At 36.8% G+C, this 24,032-nt stretch overlaps 2 protein-coding genes and 1 long non-coding RNA gene across 3 annotated transcripts; 1 reads left to right on the forward strand and 2 right to left on the reverse strand.

Moving 5' to 3' along the window:
* Positions 1–493: 493 nt before the first annotated feature.
* On the reverse strand, positions 494–3,352 carry LOC122301092 (root phototropism protein 3-like). Its single transcript, XM_043112180.1, has 2 exons — positions 2,445–3,352; positions 494–1,185 (listed from the first exon to the last, which is right to left on the reverse strand). Exons 1-2 carry the CDS (start codon positions 3,279–3,281, stop codon positions 652–654), a joined length of 1,371 nt encoding a protein of 456 aa, XP_042968114.1. The 5' UTR covers positions 3,282–3,352; the 3' UTR covers positions 494–651.
* Positions 3,353–3,425: 73 nt separating this feature from the next.
* Positions 3,426–5,301, forward strand: LOC122301096. Its single transcript, XR_006240137.1, has 2 exons — positions 3,426–4,569; positions 4,671–5,301. It is a non-coding gene; the product is annotated as an uncharacterized LOC122301096 (long non-coding RNA).
* Positions 5,302–14,254: 8,953 nt separating this feature from the next.
* On the reverse strand, positions 14,255–22,123 carry LOC122301090 (pleiotropic drug resistance protein 1-like). The gene is made up of 23 exons (XM_043112178.1): positions 21,444–22,123; positions 21,163–21,283; positions 20,974–21,062; positions 20,794–20,878; positions 20,407–20,566; positions 20,216–20,292; positions 19,854–19,907; positions 19,642–19,732; positions 19,258–19,559; positions 18,803–19,084; positions 18,400–18,716; positions 18,163–18,323; positions 17,953–18,056; positions 17,713–17,869; positions 17,405–17,634; positions 16,965–17,297; positions 16,133–16,423; positions 15,961–16,044; positions 15,727–15,860; positions 15,341–15,568; positions 15,059–15,230; positions 14,709–14,963; positions 14,255–14,597 (listed from the first exon to the last, which is right to left on the reverse strand). The coding sequence occupies exons 1-23, from the start codon at positions 21,794–21,796 to the stop codon at positions 14,328–14,330; spliced, it is 4,350 nt and encodes a 1,449-aa protein (XP_042968112.1). The 5' UTR covers positions 21,797–22,123; the 3' UTR covers positions 14,255–14,327.
* Between the last annotated feature and the right edge of the window lie 1,909 nt (positions 22,124–24,032).

Genomic DNA, 24,032 nt, shown 5'->3' on the forward strand with positions numbered 1-24,032 from the left:
TATTTTTTTCAAATAGAGGATATGAGACTTACTCATCACATAACTATATATATTATTTCTATTAATAATTTCTATAATTAGATATATTATTTTATTTTAAGTTTAAAAATCAATAGATGATTAAAAAAAATAGATTATCATATCAGCTGACTTTTTTTTATAGAGCCCTTCTAACTTCTACTCATTATCCCTATTATACCATATTTAATGTAAAATAAATGCAAATTTCTAAACATAAACCCATATACCACACACCATCTATTTTTTTTTATTTTTTTATTTTATCAAATATTTGGTATATGAATAATAAATAGGAAAATTGAATTAGTTTAAAAAGAATAAATCTAAAAAAAATTAAAAAAATTTTAAAAAATGAAAGAAGTGAGTTGTGTGGTGTATGGGGCTTATAAGTAGAAATTTTCAAAATAAATATGATGTACTAATCAATATGTAAAACACTTTTTGGACCAAGTTTTTCTGTTACTACAAGAAAAAACAATAAAAATAGACTTATTTTGACAATAAATAATCATTTTGACATGAAATAATTGATATAACTAAACAGTTTTTTGTAGTGTGTAGACATAACAAACAACATCATCAATACAAGAACATAATTAAAGCTTGTTGGTTCCTAACCCGCCTTCAAGTTCAAGACATAGATTTCCTCCGCCTGGGAGGAGTCCGACCTCTCATCAACTTGGTTTTCATGTCCAATGGTGTTTCCCGCCCTAAACTCTCCTCCACTTCAACTTGTTCGAGTTTTTCGATTACATTAACACTCTTGAGTGAAGGCATTCCAAATTTCTTCCAATTGAAAAACCCCTTCTTCTCTGTAAGCCTCTCAATTTGAGCTTGCATGGACTTGCATTGGCTTTGAAGCCAAAATACATCCTCCTTCAACTTCCTTATCTCCATTTGTTGAGTTGTCATTTCACGCTTTGAGTAGCACCGAGCCGAAGGTTCAAACCCTGGGTTCGGGCTCCAGGTGCTAGTACTGAAGGAGCCACTCCAATCAATATAGCGATTGAGCTTGTTTTGCTCAGAGAAGAGTACTTGGATAACAGCTCGGACGGGCAAACGTTCGTTTTGGGCAGCATGGAGAGATGCTTCTGGTGACAATTTTCGACTATCAATTAGTCTGCAAAGACTCTTTCTTTCTTCCTTTGATGTCGCGGGATGTGCCTGCCAGAAAACGGGCCATGCATGCACCATGCAATTTAGGATTCCACAATGCATATATAGGCATGCATGGAAGCGATGAAGTAACAATGGATGAATAAGAATAACACAAAATGAGTATTTACATTTGTATGCAAATCAATTATATAACTATATGCAGATCACAAACTATATATTACTAATTCGTGGGCACAAAAACATTCTAATTATATAATTTATTCTTGTCTTTTCCCAAAATATTGATTTGTGTAAAGATAAGTGCTATACACATAAAGAAATTACAATAAAGTAAATCTACAAAGTGGCATAGCTTCATGTGATAATTTATTATATATACTTTATGATAAAAAAGAATTTTACAATTTGACATATTATATCAAGCAATATGATTTTATGAATTTACTTTTATATAACATATTTATGACTAAAATATTTCTGTTATCTAAATGAAGAATAAGGCACCCACACCTTACATGACCAGCTTTTACATTCTGATCTATGAGATCATGAAGACAATGTAAAGAGTTTTGCTACATACAAGCAAAATTGTGTACTAATCTGTATAACAATATTGATTCCTTTATATTTAAAATTTAAATTAGTATTTTTTTAATAAAATATACTTTTTGACCAATCAAATTAAATTAGTGCACATATTAGTACATAGTTATGCTTATAACTAGATTTTTTTCCAATCCAAAAGCCAAATTTAGAAAAATCTAGGCTACTTTAATCACTAATAGACAAGGGCATTGATGTCAATTAAATTTCTGCATGCCCTGCAAGCTGCTAGAACCCGGCCACCTAACCAATCCTTCAGGCATCCTCAGATGAAGAATCTCGTGCTGGTGACAACACAAGAACTAACCCCTTGGGACATTTTTTTTTTCCTTCCGAGGGGAGGAAAAAAACACTCAAAACTTTAATAAATCCCAGATGAGGTTCTTGTATTCTTTTTTTAACCTTTTTTTTTTTGTATAAATATTTCTTACTACGTATCTTTTCTACTTCTGGATTAGAACTTGTCATTTACTTATTACTGAAGCATCATTAGAGAATCATACTAGCTGGATTAGGCAATACTCTTATAAATGAAATCGTTTCGCCCAAGTAAAGCATAAATTGTTCATTTCTGAACCCAAAAAGAGTAATCTGAAACTAAATTAACGAGAAAATTATATACTTGATCATCTACCAGCAGAGGGATATTCTTACAAAAAAAAACTGAAAATCAGAATGATTAATCATAAAATGCAACCTACTTTGAGATAAGTATCAATGGCTCGGTATAACCCATCATCTGAGGCACGAGCATGGCCAGGGAGAGCTCCTGCTAGCGCAACCAACTCCGACAAGCTCATATTTGAATCAAGGGCAGCCTCAGCGAGATAACAATCCACGAGCTTTGCTACCTTAATCAAAGAAGCCCCCGTCTTAGCAGTTTCATCCAAATTCACAAACCTCTTCACCAGCCGAATAACGAGCTCCACATCCAGCAAAGTCCCACAAGTATGGCTGAACGATGGTATCATTAGCTCTTTCAGTGAAGCATGGTCAAGCTGCCATGAAATCCGTCTCTCAAGCTCGGCTATATACGTGGGCTCGACCCCAACCATATTGGCTGTCCGGAGAAGGCAAAGAAGGAAGTTGCATGGGATGGAGTCCTTTTCAGGAGGGAGAACTCCTACTATGGTTTCCACGAAGAACCTTTTCTTCATCCATGAGGCCGTGACGCTTCCCGGAGATTCTTCCAAGTAATTTGTTTGGCCCTTTTGAGTGACGTCCCCGCAGGAGAGGTCTGGTAGCCACTTGGAGGCGTAGTGGGTGATTATGGAACCGATGAGGTCATGCCGGACACCCTTGGCCTTGATGCCGGAGAGGGTTTTGACAAAGTAGTCCATGTCAAGGATACATGCATCGTCGAACCAGCATTCAGCCGCGAACTGAGATGGTTTGGCAGGGGAAGTGACAGTTTCCGGCAAGGATAGCTTCTCCATTCTTGGTGCAAAACTTGTGGCCGGTGGCTTTTTGCGGGAGTTCGTGTTAGATAGACGACCTGCTGGGTAAACACAGGATAAGAGTATATTTCGTATCTTCATTACGCGGGCTTACAGACGTATGGGAAAAAGGAAAACATGTCATTTTTGTTCTCAGTGACCGTTTGGAACCGAAGAATCTAGGACAAATATATTAAATAGAAAAATGTCCCATCCCCTGACATTCAGTACAAGATTAACCTATTATACAGCCCAACACAGAAAGGGACCTAACAACTCTATCTCTAGATTTTTTCCCAAGGGCCAAGATACCTTACGAGAGGATCGTTTTAGATTACCACATTTTGCATTCATGTTATATTCTTTTTTATTTTCTATTTCAGGACCATGAAAGTGTTATAAGAGCAATTTACATTGGTTCCCAGTTTTTGCAAAGTGTTGTTTCTGGCAGTGAATTAAGTTGTTATAGCTCTTGATTTTACAAGTTTCTATGCTGAGGAAGGTGCGGTCAAGTATTGTATACCTTAACATTAATATTGGGATCATAGTTATATCTAATCGTATGGTGTTTTGTAATGAATATAAGTACCTAGATCAGTTGATAGAGGGATCATAGTTGGTCATTCAGGGAGGTTAAGGTAAGTCCTTCATCCTAATCCTAACTGGAAGGGCTGGGTAAATATGCACATGTTTAATATATGATACTGACGCATGCGAATTAGGATTGCATTGAGGTTGGATTTTGAGTTTTGTTCCTGATTGGATATAGGAAGCAGCAGCAGCAGCATAGTTGCTCTGGTGGTGGTAGCCATGTAGGTAGCCTCCAGTCTGGTAAGGTATGCACCACTTCCACAGGGTGCTCTTCTAACTCTTCTGTTAACTCTTCTGTACAAGCCTATTAAGCTAATATGTAATTTTCATAGTTTCCTGGACATATACTCAAGTAGCTTTGTTTTATGTGGTATCCACCATTGATTTAATCAATACCTTGAAGTTTTTCTCATGCCGTTATATATTAGGGATCTGGGACCAGCCACACAAAAGTTTACTTCGTTCTTACCTTTAGATGGAATATGGTAGGGACCATCGTTCTGTTTTTTAATGTTTTCATGTTTTGTACAATAGCAATTAATATATACATATATATATATAGATATATACACATTAGTGAATCTATGTATTCATATTCTGACTCCTTTATTGTAATAATCATGATTAACTCAATGTTTTCATTCAGTAAAACCTACATTGTTTGGGTGGAGGCTTGTTGTATTGGAAACTCTTGCCTTAAGCAGACAAAACTTCAGTGCACTGATTGATAGTGGAACAACGTTTACATTTCTTCCAGAGGAAGTCTATGAAAAAATAAACGAAGGAGGTGGTTATGCATGTAAGTATGCAACTGTGTCGTTTTATTTATTTATGCAACATCCCACAACACAAATTTTCCTCGTTTTGTCTTCATGTAAAAGGAAAATCTTTCTAATGCAGAGAACTTCATGACGGGGTACCGGATAATATTTGATGGGGAAAGTTTGAAGTCAGTTTGATCACGCTCAAAACTTGTCTTTCGATATATTTTAAGACTGCTCCATCCTTTCCAAGTTGAATGTCGCTTGTGAGTGGATGCCCTTATCCAATGTGTTGAAACCAGGAAATGAAACTGCAACTCTGCCGTGTTGCTTTGTCTCTGTTGATGAGAACTAACCCAATTTGCATGATGGTATAGAATGCCCCTTGCTTCTCCAAGTGGCATGCCATCGAATCCATTGCCAACAAATGAGCAGCAGAGCACCCCCGGTGGGCATGCAGTTGCTCCTGCTGTTGCCGGAAGAGCTCCCTCCAAACCAGTCGGCTCATTGTCTCTAGGTTCTGTTTGCTAAGATTGTTGTTCGAGCTGATTCATCATGTTTCTAATTATTTCCTGAGCATACATGGCGTATTGCACCATATTTAATTCACCCTGTTTCTTTGGTGTTGAGCCCACTTTTTATTTTAGAATAAGAATTGTTTGTACCAATTATTTGTAGAAAAATGCTAGGCTTACCGAGATATGGGTTTCGATAAATTTTTTATTTTATTTTATTTTTACCTAGTGATTAATGAAGTGTTTTTTTAATGATGTTGTGTTTTTTTTAAATATTTAAGAATATAAAAAATGAATAAAAAAATTAAAAAATTTGTTCTTCTCGGGACTGAGCTCATGCTCATGTAGCACTGCTGGAACATAGATGACGAAAATTCTCATATTTTTGAAAGTTTTCGATGTGTCATGAACGTTTCCCTCTTTTTAATTTTATAATTTAAATCTCAGAACTGGCATCTCAAACTCTCCAATTAGTTCTTTCCACAAGTAATTTATTTTCTAGGACTTGAAATTGTTGGGAATTTGTACCTCCAAATTCACCCCCCCTAGGATCTACCATTTGCAGGAATAACAAGAAAAATAGAGAAATAATAACAACACAAGAAATTAACGTGGAAACTCCAAAACAGGAGAAAAAACCACTAGACCCAGAGAAGAAAATTCACTATGTGAAAAATTGTTACAATCACACAATTTTTCTTCTCACCACACCTATAAAGCTACCCCACTAGTAAAACTTTAACTTTACACCTCTTTCCTTTTTACAAAAAGTTAATAGAGAAATTTAACTAAAGTCAAAAATTACTAGATAAGCTTTCAACTGATGCACTTAAACTAAGAGACTAAGCTCCTTATTTATAATCTTAAAAACCTGCCCTTTCCTTTAACGCAACCGATGTGGGATTAATAAAGGAGCACAATTCAACAGAAATCACCTTGAACTTCGTAATTTGTTTGTTAAAGGCTTCATGTGTGTCTGAGCTAGAAAGCCGTATCCAAGAAACGTTTTCCTTGATATTCTGTGGTTCACATGTTGAATATGTGTTAAAGGCTTGTGTCTTTGTGTGGTTCACATGTTGATACTGTTGTGCTCTTCTTCGTCACGAGTCTCCACCATTAATCCTTATATTTTCCTTAATTTTAAAGAAAATACATTACAACAGAATTAATTTTTGTCGCCAAATATTTATATATATATATATATATATATATATATATTTATACAACAAAAATAACTTTTTGGCTACACAAAACTTGTATCAATATCTTTTGGATTCATAAGTTACGAGCTTCCCCGTTTGTTTTCACAAAATTTTTTAACTTATTTAATCATTATAATTATTTTAAATTTTTACATAAAATAAAATAAACAATTTAATTTTTTCAAATCTCAAAATAAAAATAATATTAAAAATATATATTTTAAATATATTTTATCTAATTTTTAACCTTCATCTCATCTCATCTGTAAAAACAAACGATAAATCTAGAAAGAAAAAATATAATTGCAAGTATAATTGTGTACTAATCTGTGCACTAATGTGATGTGATTGGTCAAAAAGTAAATTTTATTGAAAATAGTATTAATTTAAATTTTAAGTATGAATGAATCAGTATTAATACACAGATTAGTACGCGACCATGCTTATATATAACAAAACTCATATTAATTTAACAGCTTACCCCCAGTTATTCCTAGTTTTAATACTAAAACGTGATGATAGCAACCACAATCCATGGCTTGAAATCCATATTTGTTGTAATGGGATGGGTGTCAACTTGAAGAAGAACTTGTTTTCTTAAAAGTGCGTTTTTTTGGGAAGATGTTCTCTTATGAAGTCAACATGTATCATATCAAACATTTGCTTATAATATTATATTTTGTTTTGCACAGGATAAGACCTGTGTTTCCAATGAACCAGTTTATAGTGATGAACAAACAAGGTGGTTTTTCCGAGTTTTGCTATATATAAGTTGAAATTACATATTAATCTGCGTATTAATACTGATTTTTTCATATTTAAAATTTAAATTAACACTATTTTCAATAAGAGTTTTGCTACGTACAAGTAAAGTTGCGTACTAATCTGCATACCAATACTGATTCATTCATATTTAAAATTTAAATTAACATTATTTTCAATAAAATCGACTTTTTGACCAATCACATTAGATTGGTACACATATTAATGCGCAGTTGTGCTTGCAACTAGATTTTTAGATAATTTACTTTTTGACCAATCACATTATATTAGTACACATATTAGTGTACAATTATACTTGCAACTAAATTTTCTCGATTTTTCCTAACTGTAGTGTCTATATGATTTGAACTTTTAGTATTGGAAATTAGTTTGATTGCCGGTCTCTGAATTGCTTTGTCTTTATCCATTAGTTAAGAATCATGAGAAAAATCTCAACTAATCTGCCTTATATGAGTAGTTTCATATGGTTGCATAGCATACGTATCATTCTTATGAAACCATTTTACTCAACGTTACACATATTACATTTTTACCCTTTTCCTCTCAACGTGAGCGTGTAGGGTTTCTTCATGCATGGCTGCCGCCGATGGCCTCTAGGCCAATTCGGCCATTGTTACACGCCTCAGAACTTTTGCAGATATGGTTTTAAAATCTCCTCAGCCCATTCCTGAGGTTGTGGTTCCCTTTAGATCTCATAAAACGGTTGACGGTGAGGTATGTGTGTTATTTTCAAAGGATAAACTGGATAGATCTACTATTCCTTTTCAATTCTCTCTGGTTTTAAAGTTTATACGACAAATACCATCCCTGGACTCCATCAGATCATTCATCAAAGCCAGATGGGGATTGTCGAACCAACCGATCGTCTCATCGATGCGGAAGCCACGGAATGTTTTCGTACATCTATAGCTGGAGGATGATTTTGTGAAGGCCTTTGCACGTGAAAACTGTGAGATTAATGGAGTCCCATATAGAATTTTTCACTGGCCCACCGATTTTCATGAAGATCAAGAACCTGTTCGCGTCCCGGTGTGGATTACTCTGCCGGGTCTTCCTCCAAACTTCTACCACGAGTCTTTTTTGTGCAACATTATGGCTCCGATTGGCAAATTTCTTAAGAGGGATAATCCTACTAGATGCGCTACCCGCATGGATGGAGCCAGACTATGTGTAGAGATGGATGTTACAAAAGAACCGATCAAAGCCTTGTGGATAGGTACACCTAGAATTCCTCAAAGTTTTTATCAGACCATAGAATTCGAGACTCTTCCTGCTTATTGTCTAAGATGTCACATCCAAGGCCATTATGATAAAATTTGCAAATGGCAAGGAAAAAAACAGAATGTTAAGTTGAAGGAAAACTATGAGAATGAAAAACCGAATCTGACTTGGGTGATTAAGGAAAAGAAAGATGAGCAACCTACCATTATAGTGCAAAAAGGCGAGTCTAGTAAGATGGGAGAAAAAGTCGTGCAAGAGATTGGAACCCAGTCTAATGAGCTTCATCTAGAAAACTCGGAAAGGGAGGGTCATACGAAACAGGTTGAAGATGGAGAGGTTGAAGATACAACTGTAGAGGCAAACAAAGTTTCAGATGTAAAACAGATCAATCCTGAAAATTCTACAGTTGATGCTGCAGCAATTAACGAGATGGTCTCTCATATGGAGGGGTTACATGATGCTCCGATCATTGAAGGCTCACGGCAGATAGCTATCCATGAAGAGTTGGAAACGGGAATCAACTCGCATATGGGCGATACTAATACGGATGTAACTCTTGTGGAGGAAGCACTCACGTTGAACCAAGAAATACCGAACATAGATGGGATTAGTGCCCAAGACGGAAGTGACCCAGCCTATGTAGATATGGAACAAGACCATGATGTTTCTGATGGGCACGTTTATTCAAATACGGATTCAGAAGAGGTTACAGAACATATTGCTAAGAAAAAACTTGCGACATTAGACTCAGATATTCAATCAAAAAAAGAACGTCACAGGAAAGGTATTAAATTAAGGGGCTCATCTAGGGTTGTAAGCAAACCCTCTCGCCTTAATTTATGAAGATATCTTACTTGTATTGGAATGCTCGGGGTGTTGGTACGTCGAGGAAGCGGCTTAAAAATTGGTAATGAAACTACATCCTAAACTCCTTGCTATTGCTGAGCCTATGGTTAGTAATTCTCGTTTAGATATGTGGCGTGATAGATTGGGTTTTGATAGATGTTGCTCTAATTTTGAAGATGGCGGTAAGCTATGGTTGTTTTGGTCTCAGGATTTAAATTTAGTTGTTGATTCTATGGGAGACCAATTTTTGACTGTTCGTATCAATAGTTGGAATGACCTTCGCATTACTTTTGTTTATGCGAAATGCTCCTACTTGGAGCGAAGGCGTTTGTGGGGTTCTTTGATGGATGCTAATACTCATAATTTACCTTGGATGGTGCTGGGAGATTTTAATATTATCATAAATGACTCGGAAAGAAGAGGCGGTAGGCCACGGCTGGCTTTGGCCATGGAGGAGTTTAATGGTTGGGTGGATTCTTGTGGGATCCTTGATATGCCTTTCCATGGCAATTCTCTTTCTTGGTGTAACAGTCATTCAGGAATTTCTAGACATTGGGCTCGTCTTGATCAGTGTTTCCTTAATACAGTTGCTTTAGCTGTTTTTCCCAATGTTAATATGGAATACTTGGCGCGCACCTCCTCTGATCATGCACCTATGGCGGTTGCGCTTGAATCTCAGCCTGTCAAGTATGGATATCCTTCTTTTAAATTTCAACAAATGTGGGTTTCTCATGCTAATTTTTTTGATTGTGTCTTGAATTCCTGGAATGGCGATGTTGTTGAGGGGTCTCATTTATATACTCTTGTCACTAAACTTAAAAGACTTAAAATTGTTTTGAGAGCTTGGAACAAGCATATTTTTTGTAGAACTGATATTCATATAGCGGACCTTGAGGATCGGATAAAGGGCTTGGAAGTTAGATTACAATCTGATTATTCGAACGCGGTGGAGGATGATCTGGTTGCTACACAGTTGGATCTCTCAGCATGGTTGGACAGGGAAGAAAAGCGCTTAGCCCAAATTGCTAAACAAGGTTGGATTCAGAAGGGTGAAGCTAATTCTATTTTTTTCCGTGCTATTAGTCGTCGGAATCATAAAGAGGTTTTAGAGATGAAACTAGAGGATGGTACTATTCTCTCCTCTCCAGAGCAGATTCACGAAAGGGCCATATCCTATTTTTCTCAATTCTTGCATGCTGGTAACGGTTGTCAAGAGCCTAACCTGGGGGATTTTGTCCAACCTATTATATCTCAGAGTGATAATGATATTATTACTTGTGTTCCGTCTTCTCAGGAAGTATATGATGCTCTTTGCTCCATTCCGGAAGATAGTAGCCCGGGGCCTGACGGGTTTGGGTCGGGTTTCTATCGTTCTTGTTGGCATATTGTAGGTGCCGATTTAGTTGATGCGGTGGCAGAATTTTTTCGTGGTAAGGCTCTTCCTCGGTTTTTTAATGCAACTTTCTTGGTTTTAATACCGAAGGTGGATAATCCGACGAGTTTTGATAAGTTTAGACTGATCAGCTTGTGCAATGTGTTCTATAAAATTTGCACCAAAATCATGGTTAATCGTCTTTCTTCCTTGCTTGAAAAAATTATTTCTCCTAAACAAGAAGCCTTCCTTTTCGGCTGTAGCATTTTTGAAAATATCAGTTTGACTCAAGAGATGATTCACGCTATTAATAAACCAGCTCATGGTGGGAATGTTGCTTTGAAGATTGACATGGCTAAGGCTAATGATACGGTGGACTGGTCTTTTCTTATGCATGTTCTTAAAGCTTTTGGTTTCTCTGATTTTTTTTGCCTGATGATTCATCACTGTATCACTAATCCTTGGTTCTCTGTAGTCATGAACGGGGTTCCCAAAGGTTTTTTCAAAGGTGGTCGTGGGTTGCAACAAGGTGACCCCATTTCTCCTTATTTATTCATTCTTGTGGAGGAAATCCTCTCGAGGATGATAAAAAATCATATACATATGGGTAAGATTGTTCCGTTTTATCATCCAAGGGGTACTCCTATTATTTCTCACCTTCTTTATGCAGATGATATAATTCTTTTCTGTAATGGGGGCAAGGCATCCTTGAAAGCTATTACTGATGTGTTGAGGAAGTACGAACAGTGGTCGGGGCAAGCAGTTAGCAAAAACAAATCTTTTATTTATTTCTCTTCTCAGATTTCTGCTTCCAGACGTCGGGCTCTTCTTCGGTTCAGTGGTTTTACTGAAGGAATTTTTCCTTTTAAATATTTGGGAGTTCCTATTATTTCTGGAAGATTGAAGATTGCTCACTTTGATGATTTGATTGCTAAAGTTCAGACCAGATTGGAGGGTTGGCAAACCAGATTGTTATCTAGCGGGGCGCTGTTGATTCTTATTAAACATGTTCTCCAAAGCATACCCGTACACAGTCTTTCTATCTTAAGGACTCCTAAAGCCGTGATTGAGAAACTGCAAAGAATCATTAGCACCTTTTTCAGGGGTGTCAGAGATGGAAAAGCTAAGAAAAAATGGCGTTCTTGGATGGACATTTGTAAGCCTGTCTCGGAAGGAGGGTTGGGCATTCATAGTCTCCAAGATGTGCAATATTCTCTCCACATGAAGTTAGCTTGGAACTTTTTGTAAGGTACTTCTCTTTGGTCCAATTTTTTTCATGCTAAATATGTTGGTGACAAACATATCTCTATGGTGGACTCTACGAAAGGTTCTATTTTTTGGAAGATGATTTCGCAGAATATTCCTTTAGTGCAAGCTAACTCTAAATGGAAAGTGCGGGAGGGTAAAATCCATTTTTGGCTTGATAAGTGGGCTGATGATGGCCCTCTTTGTACTAATATTCGGATTTCAGATATGCCGAACCTTAAATTGAAAGATTGCAAATCTGGGTTGGGCTGAAATATGGAACTGTTTACTCGGTTGGTTGGTCATCAAAAAGCTGAGGATCTTGTTTTGCAATTGGGTCGGGTTAATAATGAGAAGGATGTTCTGATTTGGCTCCTTAATGCTGATGGGCTTTTCTTTACCAAAAGTGTTTGGAATTGTATTCGAACAAGGGGCCCAGATTTCCCTTGGGCAAAATGGGTCTGGCAGCCTGCCCTTCCCAAGAAGATGTCTATTACTATGTGGAAAGCCATTCATAACTGTCTCCCGGTGGATGACAGAATCCGCAGAATAGGTATTCCTATTGTCTCCCATTGCGATTGTTGTTCAGAATCTGAGTATGAAGATCTTAATCATAGTCTTGCGAGAGGTGATTTTGTGGAAAAAATTTGGCGTATTTGTTCGGTGGTTATTAGTATTCCTTGGAGGGAAGGTTGGAGTTGGAGACAGCGGGTGGAGTGTTGGTATAGGCGGGCAAAAAATTCTACTTGATTTGGTCAATTGTTGGGTCTTCTTCCAGCCATCATAACTTGGCGTTTATGGGGTCAGCGTTGTAAGGCCAGGATGGAAGGTTTGATGGAATCGGTTCAACAGGTATAGTGTTCTATCAAATATTGGGTATCCTGGATTGCATTAAAGATTAAGGATGTTAATTCGCTCACTAAGCAAGATGAAGGAGTTCTACATTGGTTCAATATGCCTATTAATATGATGAGACATGAGATAGTTATTCCGGTTAAATGGAAATCTCCTAAGCAGGGTTGGGTTAAATTGAATGTGGATGGGTGTTCTCTTGGTAATCCAGGTCCTTCAGGTACAGGTGGCATTATTCGGAATGATAAAGGAAACATGCTTTGTGGGTTTGCAGTTGAAACAGGGCATAACTCTAATAATCGTGCAGAGTTGATGGGTTTACTTCATGGACTTCGTCACATTGGTTTAATGGGTTTTGTATTAGTGGAGATTGAACTTGATTCCATGTTAGTCTTTAACTGGTTGAAGAACAAACGTTGTGGCCTTTGGTACATGGAAGATTATTGGGATGAAATTTAAAGTCGTCTAGCTGGGCTTCATGTCTCTCTTGATCACTGCTTTAGAGAATGTAATTCGGTCGCGAATGGCTTTGCCAAACTAGGTGCCAATGGTCAAACCGTGTTCTGGTCTTCCTTATCAGAGCTGCCTGCTCACATTAGAGGTAATATCCGGCTGGATAAAGGAGGTTTCCCTTACTTTCGAAAAATTCGAAGATGTTGCTAGATATTACTGGCTTTGTCTTTATCTCCAGGTATGTCCCTCTTTGCACCCCGCTATTTTCTTTCTTAATCTTTGTTTGTGCAAGTTTGTCTTTTGCAGGTTCAGTTTTGAGGTTTTTGTTTTGTTTTCCTATGTCTTGTATTTGAGTTTTTTATTGGTTTTTAGGTCTGGGTTTTGGTGTTTTTTGTAGCCTCCAGGCTTTGGATTGTAACCACAGTTTTCCTCCACCATAAGTGAGGGTTTTTTTAATAAATTTGGGACGGGGCTACTATGTGTGTGGCTTCCGGCTCTTCTTAAAAAAAAAAAAAAAAAAAAAAAAGAGTAGTTTCATATAATTCATAAGCATCAGGGATGTCGTTTTGTTCATGAAACATGTAACTTAATAACTTTTGTAATGCAATAATTACAATGGTAGAACTTAAACTTATCCCAGCATGAGATGTATCTCCAAATCTCTTTGTAATTGAATCATGCCTCGACTTCTATTGTTAAATTGTTTTGGAACTTCCTCACTGGCATGCATGCATGCTGATTCCGATTGTCTTGGTAGATCCATTTCCACCTTGCTCTTGGGTCTTTGATGTATTGGATTTCGACATACATAATAAGATTGAGAAAATAAACTACTCCACGTGACACACACAGCTCATTCCCCGTTAATGTCGTCAATGGCTGGGAGGGAATGGGGGGCCAGTTTACCTTTGTCTTGTTTTGCCAATAATGAGACGTCATTTTCTTTTTTATTCAACTTTGGCCTGCTTGTCTCCTTACCCACCACTCTCACTTAAATGTAAGTCTATCCATTGCTTTTACTTTTAGTATTCTATTAGTTAGCGGATGGAGCTAAGAAGAAGCACAACCACATGTAGTGGTAGTAAAAGTTAAGAATGCCACCAACTCTTTCTTTATATCAAATCAATTACATTATGCTCAGAAGATAATATTAATAATAATAATGACAATAATGCAGGGGCTCATGTACCATATGTAGGTCGTCAAAGAGGAAAAAAATATATGAAAAAAAGAATTTGGACAATGCTAGTTGTTGGCATTAATCCTGAAACATGATCCGATACAAAATAATAATACATACAATCTGTCTACCGCCTTTGGAAATTAAAGACCTTGATCGAAAACGCAAAGATAAATGCAAAGAGCACGGCAAACCCAGCAACTACAACTGCCACAACTCCCAGAAAATCATGCTTGAATCCAAAGTACCTTTTCAAGTATTGTTCCACGGTTTCACCAAGAATCTCACTGTCCACAAGTTCATCCTTAATATCTCCAAATTGTGAAACCACTAGTCCATACAATGTCCAGGCAACAGGGCATGCCCAGTAGTACCATCTCCACCAAATGGGAATCCTCTGTTGTCGACCAAGTAGATAAATGAAAGGAAAGGAAAACAAGAGAGTTAGCTAATGTTATGAGTACCTATACAATTAAAAACCTGCACGTCTAAATTGGCAAATACTTACAGTTCGAGGGACTATGAATCCTGAAAACAAGTTCCAGATACCATAAAACGAGGCGGATACGATGGAAGCAATATGGTGGTTTGGTGTAAAAGCCACACTCATCATGCCGTAGAAGGTGAAGTACAGCAATGTGAAAAACATGAAAAATAGGTACCAAAAGAATTTGGCTGCAGTCCATTCAAATCCAATCATTGCGTAAACTATAATGCCATAGACTGCAGATTGCATGAAAACGTATGGGATCTCAATCGCAACCTGATACAATAGACAAAAATTGCATTAGCATACCCAGCTATTGAACTATATATATATATATATATATTAAATGTACAATATGTGAACCTAGTTACCTGTCCAAATGCATATGGCAAAGCAGAATACATTCCAGCAGCTCTTTCTCTGTAGAAGACTGTTCGTTCAATAGCCACAACAGGTTGCACAGACGAAGAATTTTGAACACCAAGGAAGAGAACAGCAGCATACATCGAACCCATGGCATTAGATAAATCTTGCATCCTCTTCCTGCAATAGAAAATTTAAGGAATAATTAAAATGTAGCAGTAAACCATGAAAGTCTATATACATATGCATATATACACACATATGTTGTGAGTTTTCTGGTAGTTACTTACGTCTTGGAGCCAAGGTCCCAGAACATTGTCCCAAATGTCAAGGCTATGAACACCGTGAAGAGAAATCTGACAGCAGTATATGGTGGGTTGCGCCAATAGGACCAGCGTTGTTTCCATAGGCAAGCCATGCACTGAGTCCAAAATGACTGCGAAAATTGTGTCGGGAAATAGAGATCCTTTGAACCAGGAGCAGGTTTGCTCAACTCCTTAATCAATGCTTTGTTCCTCCTGATGCGCATGCCAATAGGGAGTGGAAATTTCAGCATTTCAGCCAAAAAAAATTGAAGTTCTTAATAATGTCAAGGATCTATAAGTACATCATAGATATTCTAGATTTTCCTTTTTTCCAATCATGTGATAAAGTGAGTCATTTAACATGAACAAACCTGTATAGTTCTGAGTTTTTATACACATCAGTAAAATCTACACCCAAAGCAATTTCTTCCCCTTGACTTGTAACTTCCAACATCCAAGTTGCTGGATTATAACCATCTGTAATTTTTTTTACTCCTTCGGTGCTCTAGAAGCCAGGAAAATGTATAGGTATTAGAAATTTTCAACAGAGAAAATGATTTATTGATGATTGGAAGACAGTATTTCTGATTTCTATAGCATCCTACCTCAAAATACTCAATAAGATGGCAAGAGTGGTGACCCAATGGCCCAACATATATCTCTTGTCCTCCACGCTTCATTAGGAAAAGCTGCAATACATGTTTTATATGTCATGTTCAAATCTACAAGAGAACCAACAAATTTTCACCTGGTATGTAGATAATTAAGAGTTCTCACCTCATCAAAAGCTTCAAATATGTCAATGCTTGGCTGATGGATTGTGCACACAACCGTTCTTCCAGTGTCCACTGTGTTCCTAACTGTTCTCATGACAATTGCAGCAGCTCTTGCATCTAGACCTGAAGTTGGTTCATCCATGAATATTATGGAGGGGTTTGCCACAAGCTCGACTGCAATAGTGAGCCTCTTGCGCTGCTCGGTAGAGAGACCATTTACACCAGGCAACCCAACAAGTGCATTCCTCAATGGGTTCAGCTCCACAAGCTCCATGACTTCCTCAATGAACATCTGCAACAATTAGATAGAATCATGAATCAGGATTTCTGGTAGTGGTATTCAAACTCATCATGGCAATTCAACCATCTTTCATCATCATATCATGCTTGAGTATTGAGAACATGCTCTGTAAACTCAGTAAACTCAATCTGAAGAACGACAAATTACAGCATATAAGTGGATTTATTGAGATTATTTTTCACGACCCAGGGTTGCAAAAACCCAAAAGCATTAATCACAGTTAGGCTCCTTGTAATCGCTTAAATAGCCAGATAACCCAGGTACAGCCTAATGTGGGACTCATTACTTGACAATGCCATGCAGTTTTGTAATCAAAGTACACACACACATGGCAGTGTATAAAATTCATTGCAGTTTTGTTGTCATAGTCCGCTGCCACACCAAGAGAAGACAAGCTCAGATTTCACAACATTCAAGTAAGCTAAACATAAGCAAGATTTTCCAGACTCCAGGCGTGAGCACAAGCTAGATTGCCAATTCAATATGAGAAATAGGAACATAAAAGTGAGAGAGTTGTCTTTTAAATACTGACCTTTCTTGTTTCGGAATCAACCCCAGAGGATAAGCGGAGCCATGCTGAATAGAGCAAGGACTCGTACACAGTAACATGAGGAGAATGAATGTCATTTTGCTCACAGTACCCAGAAATTCGAGCAAATGTTTCTTGCTTCTTTGGGTAACCCGAAATTGTGATGTTCCCCTCTATATATCCACCAGTTTTCCTACCAGCCAGCACATCCATCAGTGTTGTTTTACCAGCACCACTAACACCCATCAAAGCTGTGAGAACACCGGGCCTGAAAGCACCGCTCACACCCTTTAGAAGCACCAGTTTATCCTCAAGGACACCCTGCTCCTTCATTTCCTGCAAGTTCAATTGAAAAAATTCAGGTCCGAAGATTCTAGGCAATCCTTATTTTGAAAATCAATATAGAAAAATTCGTTTATTCCAGAATCTATCGTTTAAGTTACCTGTGGCATGTCAACAGAATATATAATCTCATCAAAAGTGATGGAATGTTGCTCAAATGGAAGAACCATTCCTCTTTTCCCATTACGACTAGCCTCAATTGCTGATGAGGTACTTCCCCTCTGACTTGAGCTGTTTTCTCTCTGTGTTAACTGTATGCCTCCCCCTGTCCTCTTGCCTTGTTCATTGCTTTCCGGTTCGTCTGATTTTGTAGACTGTGACTTCCCAAATGCTGCACAAAATTTCCATTATTTTCAACAAATCTGATTTGTTTAGAACAATTAAAGTGAAAAAAGGAGGAGATACCCACGGTTAAGATAAGAGAGAGCGATGGTGAAACCAATGTTGAAAAGGAAGATGAATCCAACACTTGCACCTACACCAATCCAATACCAATAGGCGTGGGTGAAGAACCCACGACTCTTCAGCACTGTAACTCCCAGTGGTTCAGATTTGTTTGGGAGAACCTTTATTGTTAAATATAATCATGCATTAGCTTTTTAATAAGAGGCAAACATCATAAATTCAAAAGTATAGTTCGAGAAATTACCTTTTTCCAATTGTTTCCCAGGAACTCGTTAACTACTATTGCATTTTGCCCATACATCAAAGGTGATATCCAGTAACCCCATATCCACCATTTCTTTATATCCTCTGTAGAAGCAAGCAAACAGAGCAAAGGAGCATTATTTAATGTATATTGTAGTTAATGGGGAAAGAAAAATGAGTAAACCAGTTTCTCAGTTTAATGCGTTGTTACCTCTGGCGAGGATAAAGCCACCCAAGGCAAAAAGCAAGAGCAATGCAAATGACCCAAAGGTATTAGCAACAATCATGTTCCTCCCCATTGCTGCAATGAATCGGAATAGTGCAGAGGCCATTTGGTTCACAAGTACTAGCAACAGGTATTGCTTAAACAACCTGTAATATGGACATTAGCAAAATATTAGGAAGCACACACGGCTGATAAATTAGCTAAATGTGCAGCAAATAGTACCTTCCGACGTTTGGATCGTATCCAATGACATAGTAGGTCATGAATACCCAAACAGAAACTTCTAAAAGTGTTATCGGGATTTTGAGGATCCATTGAGGAATAGCATACACCCATGAGGGATAGAAGAAGAGGTCCCTTTGCTTGTAAAAGACAGGAAGCTTTATAATGGTCATAGAAATCTCTGCCATTCCATTAAACAAAATCATAATCACAGTGAAGAACAAAGCACCAGTGTAAATTCCTCCATCAGTTGCATCATCACGTGGCATTTTCGTCCGTAGGAAAATTGTCATTGCAATCAGTCCCATAATGAAAAGCTAAAAGCAGAGAAGAAAACCTAGTCAAGATCTTGTTTGCAGAAAATGAAAGCAATTTGGAAAAAAAAACACAAACTTAATCTTACTTGTGTTAACTTGAAGACATAAACAAACGAATTCCTTTTCATCAGCAAGTACTCTCTTGAAAAGGAAGCTTTTAATAGCTCCTTCTTACTCACACCGTACTTTTGGGTGGTCAATGCAGCTGGGTGACTTTTTGTCTTGTCATATGGTGTTGAAAGTTCATCTCCTATTCTTCTTCCCACATGGAATGATTGGAATGCCTCGGCAAATTCCTTGGTCGTGACAAAACTGTAAGGCTCATCTTTGCGTGCCCAATACTGCTCTTGATCTTTCCTTGACGTCACCTGTGACCAGTTTATCATAAAGAAAATAATTAACGTGAGACTCCACATTTAAGGCCCATCTCCTTTATCTACATGTCGAGGCTATTCTGCCAGCACCGCACTTTTTGGCTTGCCAAAATATTTGCATGGCCATTATTAGTATGAAGGTCAACGAAGTCTAGATTTACACTAACCTCTTGCAGAAAGTCAGCCACGCCTTTCCTGTCAGGACATTTAAAGCCCATGGATTCAAAAAACTCAAGAACTTTTTCACGGGGTCCCTGGTACACGATGTAGCCATCTGAGAGGAGAATGATATCATCGAAAAGATTGTATGTCTCTGGTGCAGGCTGCAGTAGAGAAATGACTGCTGTTCCATCGAGAATATGAACATATTGCCTGAGCGAATTCACAATTTGGAAAGTTGTCGAGCTGTCCAATCCTGTAGATATTTCGTCCATAAACAATGCCTTTGCAGGTCCGACCATCATTTCCCCTGTAATTTGGGTTACATAGATTATCAGATAGGAAACTCGTATCACGAAAAGTGAGTTTATTTTCCATGTAACTCGTGTTACCTGTTGTGACACGCTTTCTTTGTCCTCCAGAAATACCCCTCAACATTTCATCTCCAACCATGGTATCAGCACACACTTCTAAACCCAAAACCTGTGAGTTCAGGGAGAAGCAAATTAAAAAAAAAAAAAAAAACTTAAGGATATGATGCAAATGCTTCCAAAATCCTAATGGTCATCCACATGCAGAACTCTATTGGAAATAAGAAAATTACCTTCAATATATAATCTGTCACCACATCAGCCTCTTGGCCTTCAGTTGTTGCTGCCTAATATATCAGAAGCCAATAAGGAGAAGAAAGCCATCATCACAAACTGTAAAACTATATCATGTTTAAAAAATACCAAGATTAATGACTCTATTAAATCCAACTTTGACCGTAATTTTTGCTCATACTATGAATCATGCTAAAGATTATAGTTGCAAGGATTGTTAGTCTTAATAGTACTGGAATCTTAATTTTCTTGTGAGGTCCAGAACAAGTTAAAAACTAGTTACATAAAAATCCCTCACACTAAGTTAAATGATAGAGACCTCCCAATGATGATAATTACTGGCCAATAATTTCTGTCTCACCTTCATGTAGATATCAACATCTTGATCAGGTTTGATATTTGCCTCTTTTTCTCTTCTAGACAACTCTGCTAGCATATCTGCACATTTTAAAAATAGTAGTCATTCTTTCGATTACAGATTACTCCTCGGAAAAGTTTAATTGAAGGAAAGAAGAAAATGGACAGAGTGATGCCAAAAAGTAATAATCTAACCATAGCGTGACCCGATCCCTTGGCACCTTGCTGAGAAGGCCAAGGTTTCCCTTACAGTCATTTCTCCAATATGGAGATCATATTGACTGATATAGGCTGCAGTTCTTTGAGGCACAAACTCCTTCATGTCATGGCCATTATAAGTCACCCTCCCAGAGAACTGAAATTAGAAGTTACAGTTTCCGAATTAAATATGATATTAAAAATCCAAAATAGAGAATAATAGAGTTAATTATTATTATTATTATGTTATTAGATGATATTAATTTTTTAACAAAAAATAAATTTTGAAGCTATATTATTCAAATATTGATTAGAATAAAATGATAATAGTTTACGAATAATAGAAAAAATAAAGGATTGAAGCTGAAATGAATTTATGTTCACCTTCAGATCTGGGTCAAGCTTTCCAGCCAAAGCCAATAACAGTGTGGTCTTCCCGGAACTTGGAGGACCCAATAGCAAAGTCATTCTGTCAAATAGATATGCACAACATGAAACGTGGGTTCCCAGAAGTTCATTCCAAATATCAGAATCTCATGATTATGGATAAGCCTGTTCTCTCACCTCCTTGGCTTGATCACTCCACTAGCATCTTTAAGGATAGACAAGTGTTTCTTCTGATTTGATAGAATATGGGCAAAATTCAAAAACCCCTGCAAGTGTAAATTCGAGAACAAATTAAAAAAAACACTCATTAGGAATAAAACTTTTTTAACTTAGATTATGGTATATATGAAGAAAATATATAGTTACCTCTACGATACTGATGCAGAAGTTAAAGAATGAAGGCAAAGCTCTGCTTCCTACATAAACTTCTGCATCGATATTAACGTGCTCAAATCGGACTTCGATTGCTGGAAGATCGATCCCAACTCTGAAAAATTTCCAAGAAACAAAGAAATTCCTTTAAATGATATACGAAAAAGTAAGTACATATATTCAAGGAAACAAGTTAACTCCAGTTGAGTAAAGAAAAAAAAACCCAGTTCGCTTCCAAGAAAACTTGGGAAAAAAGAAATTGGCAGAGCTCTTACCTATCTATCCGATTCCTGATCTTCAACAGGAACTTTTCATTATCCTCTTGGGCCAAATTCACCAACCTCTCGAGCAATTTCTTCCTTTCTTCAAATCCAAGATTCTGTATATTAACTTCAGTGGCCTCACCTTTCGAAGTAGTTAGTATACCTTTTCTTAGGCGATCAAACGTTGGAAGTTTTTCGAGGGCAGCCCATTTAAGAGCTTCTTCGTCGTCTTCTTCTCGTGAAGACTTCGAGAAAACATCCATAGCATTATTCCTCCATCCCGACGAACTGTGCAATCGTAAACTACCTCGTAAACTACCACGTAAACTACCAGTGGCCTTGTAGATATCACCGGAGGCGTCCATTATAAGACCCCCAACAAAAGATTAATGCTGCTGCCAAAACCCAGAAATATTTGTATCTTTTGCGGAAATTTACTATATGTACGATTTGTGGACAGAAGTACCAAAGAACGATTCTGCAACAAATGCAAAAACCCACCAAAACCCAGAAGTGTTGTCTTTCTATAGGGTTGGTTCAGCCCTGTGTTCTCGTTCTGGCTATGTGGGAAATGAGTAAAGATCATCACACCTATATATGCATAGATAGGACACAGGATGGTAGCAAAGACGGTGTAATAAAAGGGCGGCTGCATGATGCATCCATCCTCTTCGTGAAACCCGACTGACGCGGAAAATATATTAAATGTAACAAAAACTAAAATTAAAAAAGGTGGCTGTTCGTCGATGGTTCCTCTGCTCCGTGTTCAGACCCACATCTCCCACATTAATTATTTTCATTTCATAACGATAAGTAGACAACTTATATACAAATTTAATAATTTAAAATTGGATAAAAATCATGCAGTCTCACAGTTCGCAAATTCCACTTCCCGAGAGAACCAGCGTTCGTCTTGGCACCCAAGTTTAAAAACTAATCATAAACGAGTAAAACTGGAAATACAGTATGTAAATTCGTTATATTTAGTATTTAATATCAATAACTTTATGTACTTTTACGTATCCTCACTCTATTAATATAATTAAAAAAATTTAATATAAAATAATTATTTTAATCAATCACATCAATAAAATATATAAATAATACATAAAAATAACTGTATATAACAGAATTTATTTAATATTAAACTCTACATTATTCACTAGCAATATTTTCATCAAATTTACAAAAGTTAAAATTATAAATAATTTTTTTTAAAAATATATTAACCATAAAGTGTTTACATAAAAATAAATGATATGATTTGATATGGTACGTCAAATTATATTTAAAAAGAATCAGCCGTTTCAACTGAGAAAATCAGTGCTGAAATTTTCTTGAATTGAATATATGCAAATGCAGGGGGGATCGGATTTCCCATATCCATTCCTACGTCATATTATTTATGAAGGAATCATATGAATGATATCGGCAATAATTCAGAAAAACAAAAGAGATCATCAACCCATGATATCAGCACTGACCAAATGCAAATTTCCATTACCAAAAAAACTAAATGGAAACTAAATTTACTTGCAATTTAAAATAAAAATATGGAGAAAATAAAAAAAGAGAAAAGGTTGCGTAAAGTTGGTTGTCTTATGGGCTTCTAGAGAGACAGAGGACATAGTACTTGAATTTTAATGTGGTCAAGAAATTCATCCTTTCAAAAGCCCAAAATATTTAATTTAATTTAAACACTGTAGCTTTCCTTCCGGCTCCTGGGATGTCTTTTTCTCTTGATTTGCGCGCCCCCCCGGCCCTAAATTGTTGGACTTTTGTGCTTCTAGAAGGACGGTATTCAATTTCGTGGACGAAAATTCCATCACGATATTACAGCTAATAAAATGTTTACTTTCTTTTGGGAAATTTTCAAGAACTAGTGCACTTAAAATAGGAAATTTCCAAGATCGGATTGCCAATTTGCCACGAATATTGTCTTGGCTGTACGTAAGTATATTTGGTGTGTAAAATGGAGAAATGGACCCGTCAGAGATTTCGGTAAGGAAAACGATTTGCACACAATATTTTATAAAAATAATATTATTTTATACAGATATCCTCATCTTATAATATTGATATGAAATGTATTATGGGTATCATTCTTCACCGGTATTATTCGTTGAATATTTCAATTAATTATTTTCTTTTTTGTTATATTATTGTGTGGTTGACAAAAAAAAGATTGTCAAACGGACAGAAATTTGGTATAAAATTAGTTGTGTTCGCTGCGACATAAATGTTTTCACTAGACTTTTGGGTCATATAAATGTCATTGTCGATCTTCGTAGCAAATGAGTCATTTTCGACCAAACTGACTTTTTTATAACATAAATTTGGTCAATTAAAAGCTTTTTTGTTGCAGTGAATCTAATTATCGTAAAAGAGATTCTCCATACAAAGAAGTTCAGAACCTTTGATTGAAATAGGCAAATTATAACTTATAAATAATACCATATTGTAAAGACTTTTAACCTTAAAATGTGATCAAAATCTTTTAGCTTCATTGTGGTAGTTAGCACGTTATCCACCCGTGATAATCTGATGCGATGCCTTCATGCATGGTGGCTCTATTGTCGTTGTCGACAACTATTTTTGAAG

The sequence above is a fragment of the Carya illinoinensis genome, chromosome 2 (assembly GCF_018687715.1).
Source record: "Carya illinoinensis cultivar Pawnee chromosome 2, C.illinoinensisPawnee_v1, whole genome shotgun sequence".
Classification (NCBI taxonomy): domain Eukaryota; kingdom Viridiplantae; phylum Streptophyta; class Magnoliopsida; order Fagales; family Juglandaceae; genus Carya; species Carya illinoinensis.